Source organism: Acomys minous (genome assembly GCF_964271855.1).
Source record: "Acomys minous genome assembly, chromosome: 7".
Classification (NCBI taxonomy): Eukaryota; Metazoa; Chordata; class Mammalia; order Rodentia; family Muridae; genus Acomys; species Acomys minous.
Genome location: NC_140488.1, coordinates 45,458,374 through 45,481,630, shown reverse-complemented (window position 1 = coordinate 45,481,630; position 23,257 = coordinate 45,458,374). Strand labels below are relative to the sequence as shown.

The 23,257-nt window shown below is 37.4% G+C and overlaps 1 protein-coding gene across 2 annotated transcripts in view; it reads left to right on the top strand.

The window, feature by feature from the left end:
- The window catches only part of RNF128 (ring finger protein 128), a 104,505-nt gene that overhangs the window by 71,984 nt on the left and 9,264 nt on the right, over positions 1-23,257 (top strand). For both annotated transcript variants that reach the window (XM_084790736.1, XM_084790735.1), the window contains exons 2-3: positions 3,927-4,174; positions 19,429-19,500. In XM_084790736.1, coding sequence (XP_084646862.1) covers positions 3,927-4,174; positions 19,429-19,500 — 320 coding nt within the window. The remainder of the gene's footprint in view (positions 1-3,926; positions 4,175-19,428; positions 19,501-23,257) is intronic.

Genomic DNA, 23,257 nt, shown 5'->3' with positions numbered 1-23,257 from the left:
TGGCAACAAATGGCCCCATGCAGCTGAATCTGAGTGTGCATGAAGTGAGGATATAAGGGAGATACATCAAACTGGACAACTCCATTGAGACCACATCATATGAGGTTTTTATACCCTAGATTAAGGAGTCAGGCTTCCATGAGTAATAAAGACTAAGTAAAGAATGCTGAGCAGGATATAACCAACACGTGCCAAAAAACAAACAGGAAAATGAATCTCGATGAAACTTTAGGGGGCTATCTTTAAAGATACTGGATTTTAAAGGGACTTGGTAAACTGAACATTAAGGAGACTGGATGTAGGAAAACCAGCAAGGTTATAGAAATACACCAAGCAAGCAGAAATATGAAAAACATTTGATAATGGAATCCATCAAGAAAGTAAGATCTACATGATTTATTGTTGCGTACTAAAGAGTTAAAGATGAGTTCCCCTGCCTCTGCCTAATGTTTGGCTGTGGATCTCTGTATCTGCTCCTATCAGCTTCTGAAAGAAGCCTCTCTGATAAAGACTGTGCTAGGCACTGATCCTATGAGTATAGCAGAATATAATTAGGAATCATTTCATTGACTTTTTTTTTTTTTTGGTCAGTTGTGATTGGTTCTACCACAGGTCCCTGAGCCATCCCACTTCCAGATGCTGGCCATTTAGGTAGTGTCAGGCATGGCCTGCCTCTCCTGGTGTGGGCCTCAGGTTAGACCAATCTATAAGGTCTTAGCCACCATTGCCCCAATGGCAATCATGGAGCCTGTTCCAGGCCCTCTGAATGCATGCTGTGATTCTTTAGTGTAATGTTTCATTTAACTCCTAACATTGGGAGTGGGGGAGTCTCGATTCTTTTGCCTGGTCATGGGACCCATTTTCTCCTACTGGGTTACCTTGTCCAGCCTTGATACAAGTCTTAGTATAAGACTGGCCCTTTTCTGAAAGGACACAGAGGGGGAGTGGATCTGGGGTAGAGGGGAAGTGGGGGAAGACTAGATGGAAGGGAAGGAGGGGAGGCTGTAGTTGGAATGTATCATATGAAAAAATATAATGAATTATTTTTAAAAGATACACACACACACACACACACACACACACACACACACACGACAAAAAGAAATAATTTCTTTCCCTAAAATGTCTCCTTATTTAAAATTCATATCGCTGGTATCATACAAAATACTTTTCTAAGTGTTCCTTCATCCTATGTGCCATGCTGAAATGATGCATACTTATATATGATTGGAAGTATAATTTAGTCTATTTCATTGTTAAACTTCATAAAGTATATATTAATATGGATTATGAGGACTGAAACACAACCTTATTTCTGTTGTATACACGGTGTACATTCTTGACTATTTTTATTTTTAAAATCTGTCTAACACAGTGAATAGTCTGAGTAGACACTTCTGCTCCTGAGTCTGTATCTTCTAAAGGGGGACCTCTTTCTCCTACTCATCAACTTATTAGAAGACTGCATCCATGATGTAAAAAGAATTGTTTTAAGTGGCAATATGTTCCAAACTTGCCTTTTAAAGTTATCTGTGCTGTCAGATATTAGACACATTACAATATCACATTATGTAACTGAGGAGAGCTTTATAGCCAGATGTTTTCCTCATAGGAAAAAGACAGGGAAGCCTGTGTTTTACTTTCACAGCTAGAAATTTAAGGAAAGACAAATAACAAAGCCATTTTTCTTTTAACTTATAAATTCTTTGACTTATAGGAGAAGTTTTGGCCATGTTTGTTTTAGATGAAGATACAGAAAATGCTGTCTCTAATTTATCCTTCTGTCACTTCCTGTGTCTTTTGCCATTTTCCTCCATGGAAAGAAGATAATGAGTCATTAGCTCTATCAGACTGAATGGTCACACATCCATCTGTTGGGGCCCTAAGAGTTTAACGAGCATGTGTAAAAATAGCACTTTGGGAGCTATAACTATCTGTAGTGATGCATGGGAGAGATGCTTTAGAGGTTAAGAGCACCCTTTGCTTTTCCAGAGAGCCCAGGTTTGGTTCCCAGACTTATACTCCAGTTCCAGGGGATCTGACTACATGCGCATGACACGTTGTGCACATAAAGAGTATACACTCATGTGTATAACATAAAATGATAAAAAGATCAGTAGTGATATTTTTTGCATATATTAGGAAAGGGTCCTACCCTATGTACTGTGAGGAGTTTTATGTGGCCTAATCCGTTAAAGTCTTTGCAACTGGGTCTGTCAATTTCAAGGGTTATTTATTTGGGCTTAAGAAAAAAATCCACCATATGTACCACCATTTGAAACTTTTAATCGTTGACAGTTACAATGCTATTTTAGTATTGTCCTTTGTGTTTAAATTCTAGTCTAAAGGTCTTTGAGAGTCTTATTTGTGGGTGTTCTTTATTCCAGGCTGGAGTTTGATCATTAACCTTGAGTAGTACCTTAACCTAGTATCAATAGGAGCTTTCTCTGGTTGGCAATATATTAACATTCAAAGAACCCTTCTTTTGCTTAAGATCATTCATCTGGGGTTGTAAAAAAAAAAAAAAAAAAAAAAAAAAAAAAACCAAGGAAGGCTATAAACCTTGATAAGCATTGGAATGGCTTGAACAATGGCATTCTCAGACCACTGAGATAAAAGTTGTTTTGCTTTTCTAACCAAACATGTTTGGGGGTAGAAAGGAGATTATTACAGATGTGAGGCCTTTAGTAACAGTTGTAGTGTAAGTTCAGGCTTGTCTTTAACTGGTGCTAAGTAGGAAGAAATACTTCTCTCCCCTTTCTGTGTTGTCTTCCTTGCTGACTTGAACAGATCCACATGTAAAAACCTTTGCTCTTAGAACAAAATGTGCCTGTCTACTTTTTCTTTTCCTTGCTTGTAATAAATGTTAGTTGGATGAAGGCACGTCCTTCTATCTTGTCACTCTTTTCTCCTTTAATTTGTCCCATAGTGCATTAATTGGTACAAAAAAGAGATGCCTTACGATGGTTCATATTTGCGTACAATGAGCTTTGATTATATTAGCCTACCCATTGCCGTCTCTTGTTGCATGTTTCCTTCCACAGGTCTGCTTCTCCTTCCCAAGTAGTTTGTGCAAATTTTATCTTGTCTTTGAAGATGTATAAAAATAGCATATCATGAACATGTGTATGGGCTGAAAAACATTTTATGAGCATCATTTGCCTCAAATCCCTATCTTGCTATGTAAATATATATATATATATATATATATATATATATATATATATATATATATAAACAATGAGTATATATGCATTTTCTAATTCCTGAGGAGGTAAGTTCTATTGTATGCCAGCCTGTGGACTGTTTGTCATTTAAGAAGGCCTTCATACAATTTACATATTGAGGTGCTTTCTCAGGTCCCTACTCCTAGCTACTCAGGAAGCTCAGGCAGCAAGACCTGAGTTCCAGGTGTGGGAGACAGAGTGAGCCCTTATCTTAAAAAAAAAAAAGCACAAACTAGACCCTACAGATAATGCTGTTGGATTATAGGTAATTTTGTATGTGATTCCTTCCTTTAAAGCAGCTGTTCTCAATTCAAAAGGATCATGTATCAGACGTGCTGCATATCAGATATGTATGTCACAACTCACAGCAATAGCAAAATTACGGTTAGGAAGTAACAATGAAATAATTTTATGGGTTGGGGTCACCACAACATGAGAAACTGTATTAAAGGGTCATAGCGTTAGGAAAGTTGAGAATTCCTGCTTTAAAATATGAGCTTCTTAGATCAGTGACTAAATCTTATTCATAGTTATAACCTTTATATCTTTTGAATATGTAATAGGTGCTTAATAATGTTAATTGAATGATAACACATCCTTTTGTGTCATTAGGTCTCATTTTAAATGTTTTAAATCATCCATTAAATCAATTTTATATTAAGGATCTCTAACTAAAATTGAATTCATTTCCTTTCACAGGTGCAGGAGACATTGTTGCAATCATGATTGGCAATCTAAAAGGAACAAAAATTCTACAGTCTATTCAAAGAGGCATACAAGTAACAATGGTCATCGAAGTAGGGAAAAAACATGGCCCTTGGGTGAATCATTATTCAATTTTCTTCGTTTCCGTGTCCTTTTTTATTATTACGGCAGCAACTGTGGGCTATTTTATCTTTTATTCTGCTCGAAGATTACGGAATGCAAGAGCTCAAAGCAGGAAGCAGGTTCGTAAACCTTATCCCAATTTTAAAATATTTCTACCGTTTCAATTACAGTTTAGTTTCATGTATATTAATATACTTACTAGACAAAGGTCTATGCATCTTTTATGAAATCTAGTCATTTTAAATGTATATTGGCTTCCATCGTCTCAAGTCCTTTATTCTGTCTTTTGTCAAAGAAGTTAATACTGCTTGATTAAGTCTTTTACACATCTAAGGAAGCATAGCCAACATTTATTTATAAATTACTGTTAATACATATGTTGCTTTAAATGAACTGTTCTTCTAAATTATAAAAGCATTTCTCACTCAGAGGGGAAAAAAAGGAATTAGAAAGTACAGATGAGCCGGGTTTGGTGGTGCATGGCTTAAACTCCAGCACGTGGTGGATCTTTGTGAGTTCAAGGCCAGCCTGGTCTCCAAAGCAAGTCCAGGACAACCTGGGCTTGTTGCAGAGAGAAACCCTTTCTCAAAAACAAATCAAAACAAACAAAAACAAAATGAAACAAAAAAGAAAGTACAGATGAAGAAATCTCCATAAAATCATCATAACTGTTGTCACTGCTTAGTGTGTGTGTGTGTGTGTGAGAGAGAGAGAGAGAGAGAGAGAGAGAGAGAGAGAGAGAGAGAGAGAGAGAGAGAGAGAGAGAGAGAGAATTTATATGTGGGAGTGGAGCTAAAAAAGGAATGTTGAATTTCATGACAAAGCAGGTTTCCTTGGTTATTTACTGTGTGTTTATGCATGCCTGTGGAGAGGGAATGCATGCCACAGTGTGCACAGGAAGATTACAGGACACCTTACCAAAGTCCATATTCTCCTACCACCATGTGAGTTCCAGGGAAGATTTAAAAAATGTAATTGTTCATGATAACAGAGTTAAACTCCAAACATATTGATAATATTGATAACTTTATATATTTTAACATCAGTGCTTTAAAAATTACAAAGTATGGAAATGATGGAACAAAACAACCAAAGGCATATAGAAAAGAGAAATGCCTACAATTCTCTATTCCTGATCTTGTCATATTTAAACCATCTTCACTCCTTCCCATATTCTCTTCCCTAATCATCTTAGATTCTGTGCCCATTCACATGTATATATCTTCAGTTGTCTTGGTTTTTTTACTCTCTTTGTTATAGAGTTATCCATGTGGTATCCATAGGGGATTGTTTTCAGAATCTCCTGTTGTATACTCAAATCCATGGACTCTCAAGCCTCTCACATAAAATGGTACAACATTTGCATATAACTTATGCACATACAAACACATTAAATCATATCTAGGTTACTTACAATAACTGATACAATGTTTATGCTGTACAAAGAAGTCTTATGCTATGTTCTATAGGGGATGACTAGCAGACAAAGTCTACATGTACCCAGGAGAGATGTAGTTTTTCATTCTGAATACTTTCAATCCAGGATTTGCTAGAGCTATACATGTAGAGCTCATGCATATGCAGGGTTTAATCAACCCTGGTTAAACCTTAACTCCAGCTCTTTGACTATGCCTCGATTTTCATAAGTACCAGAAAAATAATTGTAGCTATACTGACTTTAAATTTATAATCACAGCCTCAGAATAGAGCTTCAATACTGCTCATTAATTCAATGCTTTCTTCGCTACTTACTCTCTTACATTCCTTGTTTACAGCTTAAGCACCTGACACATCCTTTAACTTCACGAATTATATCTAATTCTACCAATAAAATGGAGGCAATCTCAAGAGTAGTTCTACCTCTCTCCTATCTGTATCTGTGTCTACATCATGCTTCTCTTTCCTGTCTTCTGTTTCTACAGATAAAATGTTTAATATACACACACATAAAGATGTTTTCTGCAGCAGCCAGCTTTCCCTGGTATACAGGCTCTTCCTGTCTTTTCTATATTCAAGGTTGTCATTCCAGCAAGCACCCAATCAACACAAGCACAAGTCACTATTACTCCCATTTTCAACGGAATTTTTATTGTCCCCAGGCCAGAAAAAATTGAGCGCTCTCTCTCTCTCTCTCTCTCTCTCTCTCTCTCTCTCTCTCTCTCTCTCTCTCTCTCTCTCTCCCTCTCCCTCTCCCTCTCCCTCTCCCTCTCCCCCTCTCCCTCTCTCTTTCATTTCCCACATAGCCTTCACGAACAAATCCAGTATACCTCCAGAGCACAAGAATTATTTAACTACTTACATGCCTCGTTCTTCCATGGTCCATGCTCCCAGCGTTATTACTCTTCCCTTAAAGATTTCTCAATGTAACAACAAAATGTTCTGCCACTTATCCATAGTATTCAGTCAGTATTTAATGTTTTCAGGTGATAGAAACAGCAAAATTATGTTTTTTTATATAATCTGAGAAATTCTTCAAAGGCACTGAAGTTTTGGCCGTGTCATGTGTTAATTCTCCAAAAAGCAAAGAAAACCTCAATGTATTTAGGACCAGAGCAACAACATTTTTGTATAGCAAAAAAAAAAAAAAAAAAAAAAGATAATTGAATTTCACAATAGATGAAAAGTATACATTTCATTATAAAACCTATATAAAGATTAAGTATCACCATACATTAATGAATGCTGATCATCAGAATTTTTAGAATTAATTGCCTTCAGTCCTCTTCAGTGAAGGAGCTTATCAGAATGGTAGCAGGTTCAGCCTGTTACTACCCATGATCAGAAGGATGTTTAACATTCTTATGCCAGGCTGCTCAGTAAACTCACACTGTGTTAATATTTGACATTTGTATATCATGTAGGGTTTTATCTCTGAGGTTGGAAAAATGCTATCGTGTATAACTAACTATTCAAAGGTTATAGTCACACTGATGAATGAGTTTTGTGTATGTCCACAGTAGGACCCATGTTTCTGTGTTCTAAGTGCTATAATAAATCTATCTACTCTTTTACCAAGTAATAAGGTTTATTCCTGCCCTTTAAACAACAGAAATATATTATTCACAGTTCTGAAGGCAGAAGTAATAAGATTTATAAAGAACTTTGCCTGGTGTTATACAAGCTTCATTGCACATTTGGGCCTAATGTCATCCTTCATTTAAGAATTTTCATAGAAATAATATATTTCATGAAAGTTAACCTCTGTACAATTTCTCAAAAATAGCATTAAAGCTTTCTCATATATTTCAGAAGGCTTTTGGATGATCTTCTTTTACTGTTTATTAGACTTTATCTTTCTCCTTTAAGGATAAAAGGATTAATTTTATGGTCAGTCGTCACTTTTGCTTATAAAGATTTGAGTGCTGTAATGTTACTTATATATTTGATTTTCATAAGTTCACATCTGTTTGTGAAAAGCTTCCGGTGTATGTTTACAAATTTCACTGGACGTTTAGCCACGTTGTCTGCTTTGTACTGATAGAAATGTTGATGAAGCTGTATAATGGGAACTTTCCACTTCATTAGCCTATTAAGGAAGGCTGGGCATGGTGATGCATACCTGTAATCCCAGCAGAAGCAGGCGCATCTTTGTGAGTTCAAGTCCAGCCCTGCTACATAGTGAGTGAAGATTATGAGAAACCCAATGACACACTTACACTAAATACTAAACTACTTGTGAGAATGATCACAATAACACTGTAGAATACACTATCCAACATTTGGAGGGAGGTATGGTGTATTATGCTAACATTATCTAAGACAGTTGATACACAATGGCACCTTACATTGGATCATTGGATTAAGTTCTGTTATATGAGGGTGTTATATGAGGGTGCTCAATAAAATAGGGGCTGGGATAGGTATAGCAAGAAAAGCTGGAATTACGTTTACTTTTTGTTATATATATATATATATATATATATATATATATATATATATATATATATATATTATAATTTATTCACATTACATTCTGATTGCTACCCCCTCACTCTTATCTTCCCATTCCTACCCTCCCTCCCTCTTCTGCCCTATTCTTCCCCTCCTGTAGACCTCTGACAGGGGTGCCCTCCTCCCCCTCCCCTCCCTCCCCCGTCTGGCCACAGCCTATCAGGTCTCATCAGGATAGCCTGCTTCCCCTTTCCTCTGTGTGCCCACAAGGCCTTCCTGCCAAGGGGTAGTGATTACATTTACTTTTAAAAATAATTTTTAAGATAATTACATCATTTTCTTCTCTCCAAGTCCTCCCATATAGTTCTCCTTGCTCTTCAAATTCTTGGCCTCTTTAATTGGGGTGTGTGTGTGTGTGTGTGTGTGTGTGTGTGTGTGTGTGTGTGTGTGTGTGCGTGTGTGTTCCTAAACACATAAATACAATCAGTCCGTATAATGTTACTTGCATGTAAGCTTTCAGAGCTAACTGTTTAGTATTGGATAACCAGTTGGTGTGCTCTTCCAAGGGGAGGATTGTTTCTCCTGCTCTCAGCATTCCTTTGTTCTTTGTGTATGGCTGAGTGCTCAAGAGTTTTCCCCTTTCTACGTGAACATGTTTATTGGTGCCATCCTTGTACATCCACTTTTAATGAACAGAGATTTTAAGAAGAGTCAGATGTAGTAATTAAGATAGATAGGAAGGAATCCTTTCCAAGAGCAACAGAAAAAAAAATGAAATCCTTTTTATGTAGTGAAGCCTTGATAAAATATTCCCACAAGTCAGAGGAGTTGAGAAGTTCCAGAAACATTGTAGGTTTTCAGAAGAGGAGATTCATTGTCTTCAGTTGCATACCCAGTGATAAGTCCACCAGGCTGTAGTGGATAGTTCCAAACCAACATTCACACAGACACCCACGGGTTAACCCAGTGGTTCACAAAACAAGAGATTTGTAGGGTGGAAGGAGGATTAACTATTTGGAAGGGGATAAGGTATAGTATAGGGAGAGAGTAATCAGCAAATACCATATACATGAATAACATTGTCAAAGGACAAATTTAATTAATAAGCAATAGCTAAGAAATAACTATTTGAGAAGAAAAACATATGTATGGAAATGTCACAATAAAATCCATTAAAATTTACAACTCATATGTTAAATAGAAATAAAATAGATGTGAGGATGAAAACAATAACTAATGATACCATGTAGTCTATAATGGAGGGAGCTAACCATGTTGGACAAGAGTTAATGGGACCCTTTAAGTAGATAGTGATGTGAATTGATACATGATGCACTTTCTCTTAAGTAAAATAGAACCTAAACATGGCACAGTCACTGCCAGTAGTGACATTTCACTATAATAATATTTCATACATGAGAAAGGCCAATTCTAACAGACATATAGAGTTCTGTGCTACCTCCTGGTTTATTTGATCACTAAACCAAAGTGTATTCTGACCATTCTTTGAGTTCTGAGAATGTAGCCTAGAAGTAGAGCATTTCTCTAACATGGACTTTGGGTTCTATCTAACATACACTCACATACGTACATGCACATGACACACACACACACACACACACACACACACACACACACACATACATTAAGAAGGTTGGGAAATATCTCCATTGATTAAGTGCTTATTTCACAAAGTTGAAGACCTGAATTATATCCCCAGCACTCATAGAAAAGCCAAGTATGTGCAGCCTTGACTTCAACCCCAGTGCTGGGAGGGAGGGGACAGGAGAATCCAGGCTTTACTGGCCAGACTAGAGATCTAGCCAGATTTGTGAGTTCTAGGCCAGGGAGAGATGGTCTCAAAAAATAAGATGAACAACAATAGACATCCTAACCTGGAAGGGGAAAATCTCACAGACTGCAACCCCTAGACAAAGAGCTACAGGCAACTAAGGAATGCTGAGAGCAGGAGAAATAGTCTTCACTAAGGATGAGCACCATAATTATTCATTCAAGTGGTTAGCTTTAAAATTATATGCATATAAGTAACACTAACTGGACTGATATATATATATATGTGTGTGTGTGTGTGTGTGTGTGTGTGTGTGTGTGTGTGTGTGTGTGTGTGTACATATAGGTTGGAAGGAGGAAAAGGAACTGGGAAAATAATATAATTTTTTAAAAAGAACAACCAAATAAGGTGGAGAGAAATTTAGGAAAATACATGGTACTAACTTCTGGTATACACACACGGGGGGCGGGGGGGGAGAGAGAGAGAGAGAGAGAGAGAGAGAGAGAGAGAGAGAGAGAGAGAGTGTAAAATAATCATATGGTAATATTGTATAATAAGTATTGTTGATAAGAGTCAACTCTTGTATGTAAACAGATCATATATAGTAATAAAATATAGTATAAGATTCAACTAAAAATTCCTCAAGACGTAGTGGCAATAGATAGTGACTTCCCTGAGAAAGAATTGAAATTGCATAATTTATTTCTCTATTAAGTTACTCTGGACAAGGTTATTACAAAGTTCAAGTAGCCATAGATCAAGGGGTAAATGGATAATGAAATTGGTACAGCAATAAAAGATATTTGTGAAGGTCTAGAGGTTGAATTGTTTCTTCAGCCCCCTTTCTACCTCTTGTTGGTTTCTGCATCTATTACATATATTTACTGTCCTTACAGACTGTGTGTGTCTATATGTGCATGTCTGGTTTGTGTGTATATGTTATATATATGTTACAATATGCTTATATAAATATTTTACTAATATAAATATAGATTCAACAACAATCTATAAAAATCAACTGAATGCTATTTATATGTTCATGTTATAACATAAAATATAGATATAACAGCATATATAAATACTTAGAACTTACTATAGTAATTACGTAAGTAACTACTATAAAATTGGTAACAATTGAAGTATTTATATATAAAAATACTTTTCTAAAAGGCACTGCATGATGATTTTGTTGTAAAAAAAAAAGATTTTGACCAAAGACAATGTGAATAGATTGTAAGGCAAGAGGTAACAGAGCAGAACTAGTTGCTTACTCCTTGAATGTTCCCAAGTTAACCATGATTGGACATTAGCCAACCCTAGGAATGTGGCCTTCAAAGTGTCCTTTATAGTAGTGATTGATGTATTGTTAGATACGGCTGGAGCAATGAACCATGTTGTACCAGTTTTTCAAGATTGTTTTGCACAACAATCTAGCCAGATGATATGCACCTGGTTTCATTGTCTGGGTCCTGCATTTCAGACAGCACGACCAGTTGTGAGCACAATGATCCAGGGTACCAGCCCTCCCCACTCCTACCATTTGAGTCTGGGACTCTGATACTCAAATTAGTTCCCTAAGTAGAGCTAGGCCACACATTTTTCTGTAGCTTACTGCTAGAAATAGTAACACAGAGTGCTCTTGGATGAAGAAGGACTAAGGTGTATTACTATCTGAAAATTTGTCCTTTCACCATGGTATGTTGACTCATGCCTATGATATCACCATTTAGAAGGTTGAGGCTGCCCTGACTACATAGTAGGTTCTAGATAAGCCTGGGCTAAAATGGGAGACCCTACCTCAAAACCATTTGAGTATAAACTATTGTTAATGTTATCTGGAATATTCCCAATTACAGTCTATTAATTAAATTAACTGAAAAATCCATTAACTGATTACATTTTCTATTAAATCTATCACCTATCTATCTATATATGTTTAAACATATATATATGTATATGCTTTTATGTATATTTATGGTTAGTGTGCTTACATGTATGTTCTCGTGTAAATTTGAGAACTGTTCAGGGCCGTTTACAAACCCATGAGAATTTTGGCTCTTACACACAGTAAGTTGCCTAAGAAAGACATATCTTTACAGTCTTCTGAATTTCTCACAGGTTGAAAGAAAACTCAAATAACAAGTCTCCAAATTTTAATATATTCACACACTCTAATTTTACAGTTGTATCACTGTTGTTGTTCTTTTGTTTTGTTTTCTGAGACTGGGTTTCACTATTGTTGGTATGTTTTGGTTTGGTTTGGTTTTACCCCTGTGACAAAGTACTTGAGATTAGTTAAAGTGGGGAAATTGTAGTGTGGTTCACAGCATTGAGATTTCAGTCCATAAGCACCTAACCCAGGGCGGCTAAACCATCATAGCAGACCATGTGGCTATGTGGGCTAACTATTCACCCTGCTATGGTCATGAAGACAAAAGAAGACAGGAAAAGGTACATCCCAACATCCCCTTAGAGGGGACACCCTCAATACTTTAATTTGCCTTTACTCAGACCTACTTCCTAAAGGTTCTATCCTCTTGCAATGCTGGCAACACCACCCTTATAGAATCATCATTTGGAAACATCTAAGTCACAGACCATAATAGTTACCCAAAGTGGTGATGAACTTTTGACACAAGCAATCTTTCCATCTCAGTTTTCCACAATGGTTGGGACTACAGCCAGACATAACCATACTCAGATGATATCACTAATTCTTTTCCCCAACTTTATTGTTGCATAATTGGCAAATAAAGTTGTATCCAAAATGCTCTCTGTGGTGATTTGATATGCTGTACAGTGTGAAATGATTGCTGTAGCCAATTTATTGAACCTATCCTTCATCACATAGCATTAACACTGTGTGTGTTTGGGAACATCCATTTTTAAAAATCAATCCTTTTTTTTTTAAATATTTAGTTATTTAGGCCAGGTGTGGTGGCGCACGCCTTTTAATCCCAGCACTCAGGAGGCAGAGGCAGGCTGTGAGTTCTAGGCCAGCCTAGTCTACAAAAGCAAGTCCAGGACAGCCAAAGCTAACACAAAGAGACCCTGTCTTAAAAAAAAAAAGACTTAGTCATTTATTTACTTATTTATTCACTATGTCAACAGTGTTCTGCCTGCATGTAACACCCGCATGCCAGAAGAGGGCACCAGATCTCATTATACATGGTTGCTGGGAATTGAACTTAATGACCTTTGGAAGAGCAGGCAGTGCTCTTAATCTCTGAGCCATCTCTCCAGCCCAGGAGCATCCATTTTATATAGCAATTTTATATAGTGACGGCATTTAAAAGCTGCTGTTCTAGCAAATTTCAAGTAAATGATTTTGAATAGGAGAATTACAGAATTTTCTTCTCTTTGTAAAAAAGTTAATCTCATAGAAGTAGAGAGCAGAACAGCATTTACCAGGGTTGTGAAAAGGGGACATGTTTGCTGAGGACTAGAGTTGATTCAGAAGTACAAATTTAGTCATATCATGATTTCTAAAGGTGCTAATTGTATTTCTTTGACAAGGCTATAGTCTTAGTTATAGCATATCCATTGGCCAATTTTCCTTCTTCAAAATTCTTTCTTGCACTACAGTTCCTTATGCTTCTAATAGTGTCCATATTTATGGGAATCATCTATCTTCCTCTTTACCCTGTCTCCAGGGTTCTTAGATATATGGGACTCTGTTTAATTGCTTGATTCTCCTCTCCTATAAGGGACCTTTTTTGCTTAAAGTTTGTTCTTTATTTTTTTAATTCAAGATAAATCTTTCATACTGTAGGAACTCTTTGATTTAAGTATTACACATAGATTTTCATTGAACTTTCATTTTCAATTCCTTTCATTTCCCATGCCTAAATGGCCACATAGCACAGACATTGTATTTGCTCACAGAAAGGTAGGCTGGCGAAAGATTCCTCTTACTATACATTTTCTAAAAATTTTAAACATTGTGTTTATAAACTCTGAGCCAAGATTATGATTTTTTTTTAAATTTTCATTCTTGGAAAATGTCCTATATTTTTAGCTTTTAATGAAGTGTTTGTTTTATTTTTTTTTAAAGGCAATGACTCCTGTGCAGAAAAGTTTGCTTGTGTTATCCCTTTCTTGTTTGTATGTACTCTAGGCCCATTAAGTAATTAGTCTAACTCTTTTTTTTAAAGATTTTTATATTATTATTTATACATTGCTCTGCTGAATGTGTGCCTGCATGTACAGCTGCAGGCCAGAAGAGGGCACCAGATCACATTATAGATGGTTGTGAGCCACTATGTGGTTGCTGGGAATTGAACTCAGGACCTCTGGAAGAGCAGATAGTGCTCTTAACCTCTGAGCCATATCTCCAGCCCCTAGTCTAACTCTTTAACTTGTTTTTGCATATTTCAGTTACACTGAATGTAAAATGCCCTGTGACCAAACCCTAGGCAGACAAATCAACAGACTGCCACATGTTTTAATAGTGTGGTATGAATATAGAGATGAACTAAATAGAATATCTTGTGTTCACTGTGATTTTAAAATTGAAAATTATAATTGGTCTGACTTTATTTTCAGCTCCCTACCCCCAGCCACCTCGGAAATTGTCAAGGCCAAACCAGCAATAACAACCCAAAACTGTGTGCCTTCTGTCTTCAGTTACTGGCACTGTCAAAGACTTGGATTGGTTGGAGGAACAGCATTAAGCTTCTGTAAAGAAAATTGGCATCCACACAAAAAAAGCAGTGTTTTTTTTTTCTTCAGTTCTCAACTCGATTTTCAAGTATTCTTATACCAGATATGATTTAGGATTGAGGAGGCGGGGAGAGGCTGTTAGTATTATACACCCACTTAAATCGTTTCACAAATCACAATGTATAGCAATTTAGAAACAATTTAAGACTGAATAATAGCTTTGAGGGTTCCCTCCCTTGTTTCTTTCCTTTATCTTTTTTATAAGGCATGCAAAGCCTTTTATAGGCTTCTTCACCAGCGCACAATGGAGGCAGTGTATTGAGGTCCAGAGATCAGGAGCTTTAAAGTCAGGTACAAGCTGAATAGGCTGGATCTAGCCACCTGCTTGGACTTTAGTCAAGCTTCAACCCACTTGACTTGTCTACAAAACTTGCATATTAAAATACTGATTTCACAAGTTAGTTAATGATTATACGTGCTGACACAGGTGAAACTCTTAGGGCTGAGTGTGATACATAGTTGGGGCCCAGTAAATGTTCCTTAAATTTTTCCTAACTGCAGATGCTCTAGAAAAGAGGCTTTTAACAACTAAAACTTAGAAATGTCTTACTTGAAAAAGCTGTGAAAGTATTTATATTTTTAAATTAAATATTCTGCAAGCAATGAGTAGCCACTAAGGGAGGGTTTTTTTGTTGTTGTTGTTTCTTTCTTTGTTTTTTTAAACCTACTGACTCCAGTTTGTGCTGCCTATGTATCATGAGTGTAGGACAAGCCAGTAGGGCAAGATATTTACAATTATGAAGTAGCAATGAAAATAATTTTATGGTTGGGGGTCACTACAACATGACTGAACTGTATTAAAGGGTCGCAGCCTTAGGAAGGTTGAGAACCACTGCTCTAGAGCATAAGTCATCTTTGAGGAGCCACACCCTTAAAGAAAACTGACCCTCCCTCTGCTATCACCCATCAACTATAAATAGCTCCTCAGGTAGGCATAGGGGCTTTCAAGCTCCACCTCCATGCGGGAATGTTGACTGATATGATCTCATGCAGGCAATCCCAGCTGCTATGAGTTCATGAGTTCACTGGTCATCTCTGGTCCAGAAGACATTTTGTACTGGCCATCCCTGACCTCTAGCTTTTACAGCCATCCTGATCTTATCTTTTGATAGAGGTGCCTGAGCTTTGTCTGATGGCTGTGGTGTAGATGTCCCATTTGTGGCTGAGCACTCCACTGACATTGACTCTTTGCATCTGGACCAGTTGTGAGCTTCTGCATTTACCACCGTCCACTGCACAAAGAAACTTCTCTGGAGTAAATTATAAATTACTATTTGAACCAGGATGCTGTCTTTAAATGGTGTAGGTCTTTAGAGATTTCTATAATCAAATTTCTTATTTAATAACCTGGCATTTGCAATTAGGTCGTGTGTGTGTGTGTGTGTGTGTGTGTGTGTGTGTGTGTGTGTGTGTGTGTTACCCTCATCACCTATTTTAGCTTGGTATTAATACCAGCTCTTTTGTTTCTTGGGACTAGATTCATACATGGCATATAAGTTTGCCTTTGAGCCTAAATCTCGAATTAATTTGTGTTACAGTTGTAGCTGGAATGAAGGAAAAGTACTTGTTTAGCACTCATTGCTAGTAAATGTAGAAAACATTATCATTGGTGACTCAGGGACTGATAATGTATTGAATTGAACACTTAGGAATGAAAAGTCTGAAAATGCAGACTTAAGAGCTTGTGTGGAGGTTCTATCAGGGGAAATACAGCTACTCATCTACCCTTGATGGAAGAATGGTCCTCCTCATTAGGGGAAGGTTGTCATCTTCAACCAAGCATGAAGCTTTGGGCAAGACAGACATGGAATAGTAAGGTTGAAAGGGGACACCGATCTAGCCAGCAAGATTAGCTGAGTCAACCTTGGGGATGAGCAGGGTAACAGATGTTGCAACCAGGTCACCCTCCCATCTCAGAGTATATCCCCTTAATCAAATAAACATGCTAGAGAAATAGTACTTCCTAAATTAGTACATTTCTCCGCTTGGCTATAGAGTTTGTTGCTTAAACCTCAATGAGAAATGCTTTAGAGACAGATAAGAAAAGGATGAACAAAGATATATTTCTGGGTGTACTATATTCCTTTCTCTCATTGGTTCTGTTTCCATTTATATGGCATTTCCCCCTTAGTGTCTGAGTAGCTCCTGATCTATGTGATAAGAAAGTACTAAGGCTTAGAAATCTGAGCCACAGCCAAGCCTGTGGGTCCTAGTTGTTTAGTGAAAGGAACACAGTTTAACAGACCATAGGTCCAAGAAACTGAAAAATAATCAGAAAACAGCTGAATTATAGGTAGTTTTATTGGACTAGACTCTGAGATTATAATGATCAAGTTCTACTTAGGCTTTCATTAGCACCATCATTAGTTATTTCTACTAATCTATATTTACTGTTCAGGTAGTAATATGAAAGATTTTTGCTATTTCTGAGAATGAAGAAAAATAGTTTGGTTAGTAATTTTGTTAGTTTCAAATCAAATGCCTTTCTAAAGTGATCTTTAGGCATTGAGGACATTCTTTACATACCCATAGTATGGTTTACTTTCTTCTAAAATATATTTTTCAGGGATATTTACAGATATTTTGCCCATTTCCAGTGATACCTATTTACAAGCAATAGTTTGTTTTAGTTTAGATTAGCTTTTTTGAGACAGGGTTTCTCTGTGTTGCTCTGTAGACCAAGCTGGCCTCGAACCCACAGTGATCCTCCTGCCTCTGGCTCCTGAGTGCTGGGAATAAAGGTGTGTACCACCACTGCCCAGATTTTATATTTTTGTTTACTACATATTTTATTGAGTACCTATAATATGTCAGGCACTATGTTAGAAATTTTCTTTGCATTATATCTAATCCTCATGTAGTTTATGTGTCAGCTGGAAGCACTATTGGGGAAACAGACCCTGCGTAGTGGGGAGGGAGGGTGGATCCTTTTTACTTCTCATAGTGAACTCTGTTTCTGAACACCTATTGTTTGCTAAAGTTTGGGTAAGTTTATTCATTTTATAATGCAAAATAAGATTGTAATTCAATTTATGATTGTGAATCATCTGTCTTGCTGCAAATGCTCTTGGGTCCACACAGCATCTACCCTAATGAGAAACCTACCTCAAGTTCAGTTTACATATGTAATATGTTCACCTGAGACTTTCTTATATAGAATATAGACTTTTTTCTGAAAGAGAGGGATTCATTTGCTACATTACACCACATTAACACCAAATATCTTATTTTTTTCCTGTTACCAATTCAAACTGCATAGAAGAAAGACAGTATCTCAATGATTTCATCCTTTGTAATCTTTTGTAACTCGTTATATCATCCCACTTTGTAATGTGACTCATAGCTCAGTTGTGCAGTTTAGTCCTTGCTCCACTCTCTATGTGAGCTTTGGTTTGACGTTAAATAGCCAGACTCATCGTAGATATGTGCACGGTGAAACAACTCCGACTCCATCCTCCCTCCTTGACAATGTTTGTTATAATCAGCAGGTTTTTCTAATAAAATATTGAATATGGGAGGGTTGTTATATTCCTCATTTTATAGAAAAGCAAGTAAGCTCAGTGATTCAGTGACTTGCTAATGTTATTCTTCAGTCGGTGACAAAATCAGATTTCTAATCTAGGTCCATTTTGAATTCAAATCCTGTGCGTTTTTGTTCAAACAAGACCCATTTCAGAAAAGAAGTTGTAGAAGGCATACTTTAAAGTCCTCTGAACTTGAAAATAGGAAAATTGCTTCAAAAATTCATAGCGTCTGAATCCATTTAGAAGAGAATCATACTGTTTTTTACCATTATAGTCCCAGGGATGCTGTTTTTAAGAGTAGAGAAACACAGTAAGTTTCAGTAATTTGGGATTTAAGATCCATTCTGCGTGAGAGAACTAATGTCTGGTGCTATAAATCTGGCCAAGAACCTAGGGAGCAGACCTATTACTAGTATTTTTGCTAAATTGGCCTAGTGTCAAACTTCCTTCTAAATACATATGTCTATATCCATAGATTAGTACAATTTTCAGTCCTCATCAGAAAAGTGTCTTTGTGCAGTGGACAGGAGATACCTCTGAAACTCACACTGGTCAAAGTATAGAGGGTACTCAGCCATAAATGGGGCATCTGCATCGCACTGCCTAATGCCAAGGCTCAGGGAATATCTTAGAAGAGCGAAGCAGAAAAATTGTAAGGGCTGGATGTTGCAGAGGACTGGGGCAAAACAGTATTTTCTGGACATGCTAGGCCCACGATAGTCATGAGCTCACATCAACTCTGGTTATCTGCACAAGACTTGTACATGATCAAACCAGTCAGCATTCCTGCATGGAGGAATGTGAGGATACATGGGATGGGATAACAACTGAGATGTAATATGAATAAACTAATAATATATATTAATTTTTTAAAATGTGTGGATGCGAGCCGGGCGTGGTGGCACACACCTGTAATCCTAGCATTCTGAAAGGCAAAGGCAGGTGGATCTCTGTGGGGCCAGCCTGGTCTACAAAGTGAGTCCAGGAAAACTAAGGCTACATAGAGAAACCCTGTCTCGAACTGCCACCCCCGAAAAAGTGTGTGTGTGTGTGTGTGTGTGTGTGTGTGTGTGTGTGTGTATTTATACACCTGTATATATGCACGCAACTGTACATGGGTGTGGAAGCTCAAGGTCAAAAGCCTGGTCAAAGACAAGTCTTCCTTAGTTGCTCTCCACCTTACTTTCTGATACAGGGTCTTGCAAGGCTCAAGAAACAGTCGCCCTGCTCCACCTCCCCAATGCCAGGATGTGAGTCACACATTATGGTGCCTAGCTTCTATGGGATGCTAGGCATCACACTTAGATCCTTACTGCTTGTGTAATAAGTACTTTACCAATGGAGCCATCTCCATTGGCCTTTACTGATAAATATTAAATCACTATACCATTTTTAATCATACCTCTTTTAAAAATATGTCTTCTAATATCTATTTTTATTATAGAGGCAGTTAAAGGCAGATGCCAAAAAAGCTATTGGAAGGCTTCAGCTGCGTACTTTGAAACAAGGAGACAAGGTACTTTTATTACTTTTAAAGCGATCCTATCAGACCATTGTTTAAACTAAATGCCCTTCTCCAATTGTCTTTTAATTGCCATTTATATACCCCATTGAGTTAAAATTCTATTCAATACTACAATTAGATTGTACAATGAATGGCCCCTAACTGTATCTACATACCAATCACTGGCACCTGTGAATGTTACATTATATGCCAGAAAGAAATCGTTGATATGGAAAGTTTGAGTATGACATCATTCATGATTATTTATGCAAGCTCTAGACATAATCAGAATCCTTATAAGGAGGAGGTTTGGCCACCATACATAGCATAACTGCAATGGAATAAAAAAAAAAGGTGGAGTGATTCAAGGAAAAGACCTTGAAACAGGGAATGCAGGGATTCTGTAAAAGCTAGAAAAAGGAATTTCAGGTACATTCCGTAAAGCTCACAGAAGGAACTAACACCTCTGTAACTTCTTGAACTCCACCAAAGATAATAATCCATGCTACTGTAAGCTACTAAGTGATGGTAGTTTGCAATAGTGATGATAGGAAAATAACATAGTGCTTCAGTGTAACTTTTTTTGAAAGTTCATTTTTTATTTTGGACAGTTGAAAATTCATTGATGAGAAAAGACATCACACACACACACACACACACACACACACACACCACACACACAGCAGTAGGACTTAGTGAAATAAAGCGTGACAATTTGTGACTCCATCAGAAGCATTAGGTTCTTAGATGCTAATATTCAAAATATTTACAAGACTTATATGTTAAAATTTGCACAACATCAATGAAAGAAACTATAGGAGGTAGGCTTTGAGCTCAATCCTAAGTATGGAGAAGAAAATCTAATGAAATGGAGATAGGTATCGTGTTTGTGGATCAAAAATGTCATTGTTAAGGTGTCAGCTTGTCTTTAACCCATGGGTTAGATACAGTCTCAACACATTCTTTTTCATAAGATTGTATTAGAAAAGCTCAAGAACTAGTGTGATCAAAACAATTTTGATGAATAAGAACTGTAGAAGTTGAATGTTACTACTCTAGAAGTGGTGGGACCTGGGAGAATAGTGTCAATAGAAAAAGTGGGCTAAAGCCTCATGCAGGAGTCAGCTTTATTCGGAGAACCAGACAGTCTATATTCCAAAGGCAAAGAATGGTCAGCTGAGTAAAGTTCTCATGATTGCAAGCTGTATACAACCATAAGACAAGGCACACATGGTAAAAACATGTTTTCCTGGTTGTATAAACACTTGGCTAACACCAGTAAGCACTAATGAGTAATATGGAGTAAACTCACTTCTATCTGCTACTCCTGGGAGGAGCATGAGACACATTCCAAGAACGAGTCTGTATTTTGAAGAAACTGAGGTCACAAGACTCTTGTCTTGTTTTTTTGGAGTGTTCTCACAAGCACTCGGAATTCTCCTTACAGGACTCCATTCCTAGATCCTGTTGGATAATGCTGGTGCATGCATTCAATTCTAGCAGCCAGAAAAGCTGAGGTAGAAGGATTTCAAGTTTAAGTTTTCAGAATTATTTTAGGCTGTATCTATGGGAGTGTAGAAATGCTAGAGCAATACATGAATGAACAGTACAGAATCCAGATATGGACCAACAGTTGCATGACTAGTTTATTTTTTATGAAGATACAAAGGCAATGAAGCAAGAACTTTATGCACTGATCGAAGCACTATAACCAAAAGCAACTGGGAGAGGAAAGGGTTGATTTCAGTTTCCAGTTCCACATGACAGTCTATCACTGAGGGAAGTCAAGGCAGAAACTCAAACAAGGCAAGAACCTGGAGGCAGGAACTGATCCAGAGGCCATGGAGGAGCACTGCTTACTGACTTGCTTCCTCAAGGCTTGCTTAGCATGCTTTCTTATAGTACCCATGAGTACCCATGACTACCAGCTCAGGATGACACCACCCACAGTAAGCTGTGCCCTCCTATGTCAATCATCAATCAAGAAGATGCACCACAGGCCAATCTGGTGGGAACATTTTCTCAGTTGACATTTTTTTTCTTCCAAAATGACTCTTGTGTCAAGTTGATACAAAAAAAGCCAGTACAGTATCCATTTTAAAAACCCTTCCATTCCCCACTCAGTGTAAAAATCAACAACAACAACAAAAAAAACCAGAGTGTAGGCCTAAATATAAAACCCATAGCTATAAATTCTTTAGAAGTCTTTGGGAAAAATAATTCATGATGTGGGATACATTGATGGTTTTTATATTAATAGCGTTTAGGCATGACACCAAAAACAAGTCCACAGAGAAAATGTGGAATTTGACTTTCAAAGTTTAAGAATGTCTGTTCTTTGGGGGCTGGTAAGATGGCTCAAGGGCACTGGTTACTCTTTCAGAGGATCCAGGTTCAATTTCTAACACTCATATAGTGACTCACAACCATCTGTAACTCCAGTTCCAAGGGGTCTAGTGCCCTGCCATGGCTTCTGCAGGCACCAGGGATGCACATGGTGTACAGACTTACAAGAAGGTAAAGCTTACATACATGTAAAGTAAAATAAAAATAAAAATAATTTATATTCTTACTGGACATGGTGGACCACATTCTTTAACCCCAGAGCTTGGGAGGCATAGGCATGTCTGAGTGTGAAGCCAACCTGGTCTACATAGCAAATTCCCAGATAGCCAGGGCTACATAATGAGACCCTATGTCAACTAAACAAACAAACAAACAAACAAACCAATGTATCTCTGTCACTTGAAAGACAGTTTTTAAAGAAGGAAAACACAAGTTTCGGTCTTGGAGAAAATATTTTCAAACCACATATTTATTAAATAAAGTAATTCTTGACTCAATAACAACAGGAGCATCTGAATAAAAATATAGATGCAAACGTGATATGAAAGCAGAGAGGAAGTTATGGAAGTGGTGTATGAAGGTACAAGATGGGTCAGGGACATAATAGAGAATATGAGAGGAGGAGAATGAGCAACAACAACAGCAACAAACAAATTTAAAATTCCACAGTGAGGGGCCTGGAGAGATGACTCAGTGGCTAAGAGCACGTTGCTCTTGCAGTGGAGGTGTTCCTCCCAGCAGGCATGTGGCGGCTCACCATCATCTGCAACTCCAGTCCCAGGGGATCCAATGCCCTCTTCTGGCCTCTGCAGGCACTGTGTGCACATTGGTGCACCGACATACATTCAGGCACTCGTACACATGACGTAAAAATAAATTACAGAAAACAAAAAAATGTCATAATGAAACCTAATACCATATGTGCTAATTACTTTGAATAATCATGGGCTGAGGAGATGGTTCAGAGTTTAAAAGCACTTACGGCTCTTGCAGAAGTCCCCGGTTCAATGTCCAGCTCCCACTTGATAGCTCACAGCGATAACAATATTGCTTAAAAATTAATCAATATAGTAAGTCTGCTAAATAGACATTTCATCAAACATATGTCTGAGAAGTATACCAAAGGTTACTCAATGTCACTAGTCATCAGGGATATACAAAATTAGAGCCACATGTGATAGCACCACACACTCATTAGACCGGCTGAAAGTAAAAACAACTGGAAAAGCCAAGACCTGGTGAATGTCTAGAGCCTCTGGAGTTCTTATGTATTTTCTGGTGACAGTGCTAAATGATTATGACCACCCTGAAAAACAGACTAGCAACTCCTTATGAAGTTAAAAATATACTTACCATACTAAATAATCACTGTAGAGGAAGGAAGCCCCTCTATTCTCATTAAATTCCTAAACATAGTTATTAG